The sequence below is a fragment of the Ambystoma mexicanum genome, chromosome 3p, assembly GCF_040938575.1.
Source record: "Ambystoma mexicanum isolate Mex_15411 chromosome 3p, UKY_AmexF1_1, whole genome shotgun sequence".
Classification (NCBI taxonomy): domain Eukaryota; kingdom Metazoa; phylum Chordata; class Amphibia; order Caudata; family Ambystomatidae; genus Ambystoma; species Ambystoma mexicanum.
In genome coordinates this window covers 1,230,009,899-1,230,018,806 of record NC_090925.1, presented here as the reverse complement: position 1 = coordinate 1,230,018,806, position 8,908 = coordinate 1,230,009,899, and the positions used below count along the sequence as shown (strand labels likewise).

At 45.6% G+C, this 8,908-nt stretch overlaps 1 protein-coding gene across 3 annotated transcripts in view; it reads right to left on the bottom strand.

Annotated features, from left to right (window-relative positions):
• Positions 1–372: 372 nt before the first annotated feature.
• The window catches only part of SERHL2 (serine hydrolase like 2), a 357,899-nt gene continuing 349,363 nt past the window's right edge, over positions 373–8,908 (bottom strand). For 2 of the 3 annotated variants that reach the window (XM_069652695.1, XM_069652693.1), the window contains one exon: positions 1,680–1,952. In XM_069652695.1, the coding sequence (XP_069508796.1) occupies positions 1,821–1,952 (132 nt within the window). In that variant the 3' untranslated portion in view covers positions 1,680–1,820. Of the gene's footprint in view, positions 1,953–8,908 lie in introns of all 3 variants that reach the window. The other variant, XM_069652694.1, reaches the window with a different exon arrangement.

Here is an 8,908-nt window from a genome sequence, read left to right as displayed (position 1 = left end):
ACAGAACATGCACGTGTTATGCTCACCCTATTTTGATATCTTACTACCATCAATGTATTTTCAGCACCTGTGAAACATGACAGCCATGTTTAAATCTGAACGAAAAGGGGACTAAAACAATTAGTGATCTGACATCCTAAGATATGCCCTGCATCTGTATATATTTTTCCTTTGTATTTATCGCTGTACCTATTCTTGCCTATACGTGTTATCTATTTTTTCCAAACACTGTAATTTGAGCTTAAGACTTCTTGTGTATACTGTTGCGCCCGGGTTACCTAAGGGTTTGGCGCGCAATACCAAATAAATAAACAAACAAACAAACAGAAATAAAGCTGCACTTATGTCCATAGATGAAGAAAAAACAGAAAGTTGAAAGCATTTTTTTTATTTAGTAATGAGCAAAAATTAAGATTTCACAATGAGTACTGTTGTTCTACGAAACTAAGAGCAATCAAATTGAGACTTTGGAATCTGGTCAAAAGACATTTAAATCTCTGTCAGGATTCTTAGATGGAAAAGGAAGAAAAAAACAAACTTTAAATCCTTGAGTTTACTATTTTCGGTGAACCCCTGTTTTCTCGGTCCTGCTCAGCCTTCTACCTGGGTTTGGGTAATTGAGACTGGACTCTTGGACCCCTGGTTTCTGGTCTCACACATAGTTTCCCTCCTGCTGACGAGCCCACAATTGCCCACTCTGCCTGGTGTGACGGCGGTGACCTTGTACTTAAAAGCTCAGTGATACCATCATAGGTCTGTTGTCGAGTGAGCCCACCCTCTTTTTCTTTTACCTGGACATTGCCTCAAGTTGGATTTTCTTTGCTAGATGCTGTGTACGAAGAAACGACCATGACTCCTGAATCGTTCTATCAAGATGGACATGAAAGAAGGGGTTGGTCAAAAAATACCTTTCTCTTCCCACCTACTTGTCGCAAAAAAGCAATCAGTGAGGGTAATTTGAGATTTAGTACTGATATCCCTTACCAATTCTACGAGACACAGGATGACCCCAATTGGTGCCTCCAGAGCAAGTACTGCATTATAGCCCCGAACCTTTTACCATCCACCCATCTTAATATCAAGTCTTAGAAATTAACCCTTCTAACTGATGACTACTCAGTAACTGTAATATAATGCCCACCATCTAGGTTGCTAATTAACCGTACATACACCAACTGTAATATAATGCCCACCATGTAGGTTGCTAATTAACCGTACATACACCAACTGTAATATAATGGCCACCATCTAGGTTGCTAATTAACCGTACATACACCAAGAACTTGACATAGGTTCTGTCTGTGGGTCTCTATACCAGAGGACACACTCCACTCTTTGTGAAAAATAAATAAATTAACTTTGTGTTAAGCATAAAATTGTGTTTAGGTAGGAGAGCTTGGTGACTTTGCCAGTATGACTGAAATGCCCTGGGCATGAGGAAAGACAGCATGAGAGGCTGCAACCTTAATCTGTCAGATCGGATGCGGTCTATGCTATTATTGTTGTTTATGAGCAATCGATGTTGCTGTAGTTGCATGCTGCTCCGGTACTGACCTTGCTGTAGTAGTTGTGGTCTTGAGGCTGGCCATTTTTCAGTTAATGTCTGCAATCTAAAAATGTTACCATCTACTGTTGATACACTTTCACAGTCAGGACTGCGAGAGGCCACTGGAGATATTGGCCCAGTAACAGCCTGCAGCAGACACTTGTGGTTATGTTCTGGACAATACGCTAGTGATGCTGCAGTGATGAGTCTGTAGTGGATACTGGCCCTACAGCATCTTCAATCTCAACTGGACACTGGTGAAGCTCCTCTGTGGTTACAATCTGGACCGGATGCTGCCGCTGCTGGTACTCTTCTCCTGCAGGAAGCTGCTGATGAGCCCAGACACCATCTCTGGCTCATTCAGGTGCACAAAGTGGTTGCCCTCCACTATTTCAAGTTGGTACTTCTGTAGAGAGGAGGACAAAAAAGAATGAACAGTGAGATGGGGAAAGAGTACGCTGCTGCACCAGGTAATGCAAGTCTTTTGTTGCTCATTGTTAAGATGGATTTCTGAACTCTGTCCTGGAGGGGCAGAGGTTCAGAAGGCCAGCCTAGTTTCTTGGAACAGGGTAACCTCTGGACAAGCCAGACCAATCAAGGTAGCGATTGCGGCGGTCAACACAAGGTCTTAAGAGGGGTGAAGGTGACTGAAAGCCCGCAATGAGCACACAGAGCAAGGACGCTTACAAATTACTCCAAGCAGGTGTTATATTAAAAATATAGACACATTTATTACAAGGCCTTTGTAATATTGACCATAGCAAAGAATCACGATAAAACTCAAGTAAACCAACACATCACCATCAAATACAATATATATACAATTACTGACGGGTCTAAAGAGTTAGAAGCACAAAATATGCAGACCACCTAGATGGGGAGGAAAACAGGCAGTGCACGTAATCGTTTAGACCCAGTTTGCCTTCAGAGGCCACCTAACTAGAAGGAAGTCCGAGCCCCACGAAAAGTGGAGCCTTGTGCTCAAAAGTACCTGCACACGCTGGTGCCAATGGGCCAAGGGGAGTCTCTTCAAGGAAGTCAGGCAGTGCAGAGTGGTGAACAAAGGAGGGCGAACAGATCTCCGCTACTCAAGGGCGGCCTCCACTTGCGGGCAGAAGCAGAGTGTGAGTGCGGAAAAGGTGTGCTGTTTAACACAGTGAGGAAAAGCTACGGGCTACTGTAGGAGGGCGACCAGTTCCTAGCGTTGCTACTCACCAGGCCCCGATGCAGGCAGATCCAGGCTTCTCTGCATCAGTTTCAGTGCTTGCAGGTTCAGATACGAGCAGGGGACGTCTCAGCGTCGTGTAGATTCCGCTGCAGCAGAAGTTAGAGTTGAGGATGTCCCAAACCCAGTGAACCCGCACAGATTGTTACCACAGCAGGGCAACGAAGCGGCCGTGTGCATTTCAGCCCAATGTACACTTCTCACTTCAGACCTGGGAATGCCAAGTGTACGAATCGTGTGAGGGTGTCAAGGATTCGGAAAACAGTAGCAACCTGACGGCGGTTACAGAGCAGTCCACTGAATGGCCCAGAGATGCTTCTGAAGGCTTACGTGCAGGAGATGATGAAGATGCCGAGAATAGTTGTTCCCACTATTCCAAAGGGTCGAAGTACCAGTACAGGTCTTCTCATTCGATCAGAGGCAGAATGGTTTCACAGGGCGACAGCAGTGCAGAGGAGCAGCCCTTCAGCGGGTTACCAGCGATTCCTCGGTTCAGCCTCTTGGTTGCAGGATACTTGGCTCCTGTATCCGTCGTTCGTGAGAACTCAGGAGATCGACATGGTAGTGGTGTTTCCAGCCTCCTCTTATCCAGAGTTCCCTTCGCGCCAAAACAGAGAGGACCCAATGGGAGATCTGCTCACAAAACACGCACACCATACGTGGACCTATTGCGGACCACGGTGGTCCCAGGCATTCAAGACACACTAGACTCTCTGGCACCCAGGATGTGTATTGGGACCAGACATCCCAGCCCACATCCTGGAGGCACACACAAGGCCTGTAGAAGCCTGCGAAAGCATCTGTGTTTTGCAGGAAAGTATATGCCCAAATAAGGAAGGCCCCGGGTCCGCTCGACCTGGGGAAGGTGGAGGGGGCAAGACGGTCAGCGGGCAGGACAAAGAGCCTCGTGGTCTGGCCATTTTGGCAGCCAGGCCACCATTTTGGGCTAAGCGCGAGAAACATGCTTAAACAGCCAAAAGGAGCTCAAAACACAAAGAAACAATCGCTGCCACCAGTCCCGTCCGTGATTCACTTGCACCGTTCGTTAACAATCCAAAGAGAGTGTCTAGGGCCTGTAGAGTGACTAGAGACCCAAGAGAGCAGTAACTTAGCTTACAGTGCCCTCTTGTGTCATGTTGCGCGAAAGCTGCAACATGATAAAAGAACTACGGAAAACAACGTTTCCCGGTACTGACTGTCTTAAGGGCATGTCAGTTTCCCCGTAAGAATGGAGCGAAAGCCCAGAGGAGTGCGGCGGAAGGCTGTGCTTCTTTGGCAAAGTCTAGATCAGGGTGAAAACAGCAGCAAAAAGTTTAGGGGTTGCTACATGGAAGGAAAATTACCTACAATTAAGAAATCTTTCCTAACACTCATGAATAGTGTTAGCCCCTTCCATGGTGCCTTGGCTGCTTTCTCTTGTTTTCTCCTGAGTCTAATCTGGGTGCAGCTCCTGGCTTCTGAGGTTTCACAAGGAAACCACAAGTGTATTTATGGCTAGCCATCTCTCTCCCGATTTCGTTGTATGGCCAAAGGGTAAGGCCCAGAACATCCCTTTGTGTACAGGCTGGGATGAAGGACACCTAACTTCAACCTCACAGTTCAGGTTGGGGGAGAACTCTGACTAGTGTGACTTGCCCCTCTATGCTTTATCTGCACAATGGTGACCCATCCAGAATCCATGTAATCGTCGTTGGAAAGGAACGTTTATTTGCCTGACACAAGGATTGAATTCCTTAAGGGGCACTGGGGCCATCCAATCCAACACTTGTAAAGAACAGAGGCGATGGAATGGGTGGCCCCAAATGGCACAGGGGGCAGACCATGACTCTTAGATTTGAGGGAGACTCAGATAAAGGTAACAAGCATACATGTCAGCAGGTGTTACCCACTTTTCCTCGGGAGAAACTTGCCAAGTAAAGTAGGGCCCACTGTGTTAAAATGCCAGTCTAAATTAAGCAGTTTCCCTTCGTGCAGGGCAGCACACTTTGACCAGCAATTTTAACACCTTTCATATTTGGTTTTCTTGTTTCATATTTAAACACAGACACAACTTGTCATATCAGTTCTAGTGCCTTCCGCGAACGCAGTGTGAATGCCCAGTGCTTTTCACAGAGTCCAGTAGCCAGTGCCATACCGTCGATCAGTCTCCTTCATTTCTTTCTCTAAATGCTGTTATACTTTTCTGGGCGTCATCAAGTGTTGGTAAATATCGTTTTCATCAATTGTGCACCTCTGCATACTGATTCATTCACCCATGCCGCCACTGTGTACGGTTCAGCATTGGCCCATCTCCCGTGCATGTAGCTCAGTGTTCAGGCAGGTATTGAAAGCCAGCATTTTGACGTGCCTACCCAGTGCCATTTCTTCTGTCATTTCCAGGAGAGCCTGTTTCATGGCCTCTGGCCACCCAAACAACAGGCCCCTCAACACTTTACCTCTCATGTTTCATATCTCGTCTGCAGTAAGTTTTTATCTCACATGTGTGCACCCGCTGATGAGGTTGGGGGTTAGGGAACATGAAGGTCTAGAGGGTCCTTGTGTGTGGTTTCCTTCTGCCCTTCACGCTACTCATCATCATCATAATGTTTATTTCGGAAATGTACATAGCTTTCCATAAAAACAGTGCACATACAGAATACAATGCATATCATTATCCTGGGATGCTCTGACCCATGTGTTCCATGCCTTGGCGTCAATTGATCTTTTTCTTCTGGCCACAGCCTTCTTGAAATGAGACCTTGCACAAATAATAGAATGTGTAGTAGTTTGGGGATTTTTCAATACTGAGAGTAGGTAAGCCTCAGCTCTTGTGCATTCAAGGTCAAACCGTCCAGTCCTTGGTTATGCTCTTCTTTTCCCTATTACCGGGTAAACACCAATGCCAAATTGCGTGGTTAGGATCCAAACTCCTTTAAAATAGTGTTCTGCTCCCCCAGACTCCGACAATATAGCCTCCAATTCATTTGAGCTTGATTGAACAGCCGTCCTCAATAATTCCTCCTTACTGTCATTATTCCACCTCAAGCTACCACCCGATGCAGACACACATACCTCAGGCAAATAATCCTGCCCTGATGAGACATCTCTCTGGCCCAAACCAATGTCAAGCCTAATGGGAAAGTGGTTGCTACAGATGTCGGTCACCACTTTAGACCCCCTCAATGCCCCCCAAAACTTCACTGCGACACAAAAATAATCAATTGTAGAATACTTAATGCAGAGGAAAAAGCTATCATACCTGGAATGTCACCATCCTGGTGACCATTTACAGTGCACATCCCCCAATCCTGGAGGTAATACCACAGCCTCTGCCCCTCTGTGCACAATCTGGGGCCCATCATAATCGGGGGCCAAAATCCCTGCCAGCACATCCTCCATGTCATCATACAACTTGGTACCCGGCCCTCCTCCCAGCTTTGCATTAAAATCTCCCCCTAATACTAAACAGAGATTTTTCAAGGAAATCTGGGGGATACAATTCTCCATCACTGGGGCAAGAATTTGTAGACAGTTCTTCTTATATTGGCTGTGTGTGCTATTGTAAGAATTCACATCCAATGTGTCATACGTGCTAGGTCTAACAATTCTAACCACCAAAATGAACAAAAAAAAAAGAGTCTCTATTGGCACCAGCTTACTCTCCAAATTAGACCTAACCGGAGTGCAAATACCTCCATAATTCCACCCCCTCTTATTTCTTTGAGCAAACTTTACATTCGAGACATATCCATCCACATTAATTTCCTCGTGTGGCTATGTCTCTTGTAGAAGAATAATGGCAATTCCTACAAATAATGATTGGTATTCCACACGTGTTAACAGTGATTTAACTCCTGCCACATTTCATGACCAAAAGGATAGTTGGTTAATAACTAGATTTACATTAGTAGTACCCAATGGGACCTCTTGGGTGTGACTAGAGATTGGACCTGACTGCAAGCCATTCAATATCTTCTATTTCACTAAGGCAAGCAAACCAGTTCACTTGTGACATGGATTACGAATTCTTAGCCGCTCTACCACTAACGCTCCCAACCCCAGGCCCCATAGAAACCTGAGCAACTCCAGGAGTAACAGTCACGAATGCCAAGGGCAGCCATGTAGAGCATGACAACTTAGGCCCCTCTACAGCAATCAAACCACCCTACTGTCCGCATGGATACAAATATTTCATTGGTACCATCAAGCACAACCTTTCCGTCCCAGAAAAACTAAATTAGAGGCCACTACATGGTTAGTAACAGCGGGACTCTTAAAGGTCACCACCACACAATCCCCTATAACTGTTTTGTTATTGAGGCCCACCCATGGCACTCTACGGGCCATTAAAATTAAGTATGGGTCCACAGGACTACCCTGAATATTGGCATTAATCCACTGAGTTGATTTATCAATCAGGGTGCTACAGTCCTCCCTCATCCCAACCTCTAAAATGGGCACATTCAGGATCACTCCCACCAATGGCGCTGCTTCAGGTGCTAGCTGCAAAACATTCAAATGTGTATTCCCTAGAGAGGGCCTTCAGTGGGACCTTCCTAATTGACCTCTGATCCATATCAGAGGGCAATAGAGACCTTGGGGCCACAATCACTTTGATACAAGGGGCTGACGAGGTAAGGTGGGCACAGAACCTTGGCTTGAGTGCAAATCAGAAACTGCATGGATATCTACCAAGCTGTCGATGTCGACAGTCACAGCCCTACCATTACCATGCCTCCCACTTTCATCTGGTTGATTTATTAAACTGTTTTTAGTATTTAAAAACACTGGACCATCTAGCTTGCCCAAAGAGAAACATTTTGTACATAATTTATCCGATGTATTTAGGGCTTCCATATCCTTCTTCAGTGACCTCACCATGTCATCCAAAATCAACAGAGTATCAAGAACATCGGTTTTAAAATTCACCATGAAACGCGTAATGTGTATCATTGGATCTTCTGTAGGGGCTATCAGCCTAGGCGGGTCTCGGGGGGGTTATCAGAGCCAGGTAATAACACTGGGGGGGCTAGGCAGCATGCCACAAGAACTACATGCAACCTAGCCCCCAGCTTGATGTATCTTATTTATAATGCCAGTCACACCTAGACCATTAGAGTTCTGCACAGGGTTTTCCCCCAAGTGAGCAGAGTAGGAACCTCACCACTGGGAGCCGACCCTGCACCTTAACACTCAGGGACTCTATCATATGCAACATTGGAAGGCACCAAATTAACACAAGACTCGGGGAGAGGGGACAAAGAAACAGAGACCAGGACAGAAACGGATGCTCCAAAACTGAGTGCATCCTACTTATCCAATGCTACTGAACCAGGGCTTGGTGCTAAAAATTCAGAGGAGCACACTGCCAGTGTGGCTGGAGAAGTAACATTCATCAAAGTAGAGGAAATAGCCATTTCTTCTATTACCCTAACCTGCTCTTCTGCAAAAAGGAATTCAAAGCCCCCCCCTGACAACTTGTGTTTACCACTAACTAGTTCCCGAGATGCAGAAATCTCCAAGGCAACAGTCTTCTCCTTTGGTTTTCTGTGTTTTTGGAGCCCTGTGTGGCGGTAGGGCTAGAAGTCGCTTTACGGTTGGTGATAATGCCTGCTGTTTGCAAATCCTCCACTGCTATGAGAATAGGGGAATAGGAGAAAAACATCAACCCCTATGCCCAACACTATTTTCCAAACCCGCGCCTCGGCACCCCCTGCAGCTCCCGATAATCTGCCCGAGTCACCATTTTTTAGCCAGGGCACAAATTAAAAAAATCCTTATCATAAGAATTAAGTTAAAATAAAATTCAAAGTTATAAAATAAAAAATTATTACACTATTAAAAAAAAGCAGAAAATAAAATGCCACCCTAAAAACCGAGCCAGCTGATATGTACATGTGAACATTACAACAATTGATCAAACATTGTAAAATAAGGGGTATCTAGATCACAAGTCCTGCTAACCAATCTACAAATCGGATTCCAGTGTTCGAAATCCAAAATCCAAAGTTCATAATTCAATGTCCAGTGTCCAGGGACCGGAATCTGCAAATAATTCAACAATGTACACCTCCCTAAGGGGACACCCAATTGGCTAACAGGGCTGCCTTAGTCCGTATCCCCGCCTTCTGGGCAAGCCTCAGCTTCCAAGACTGCTT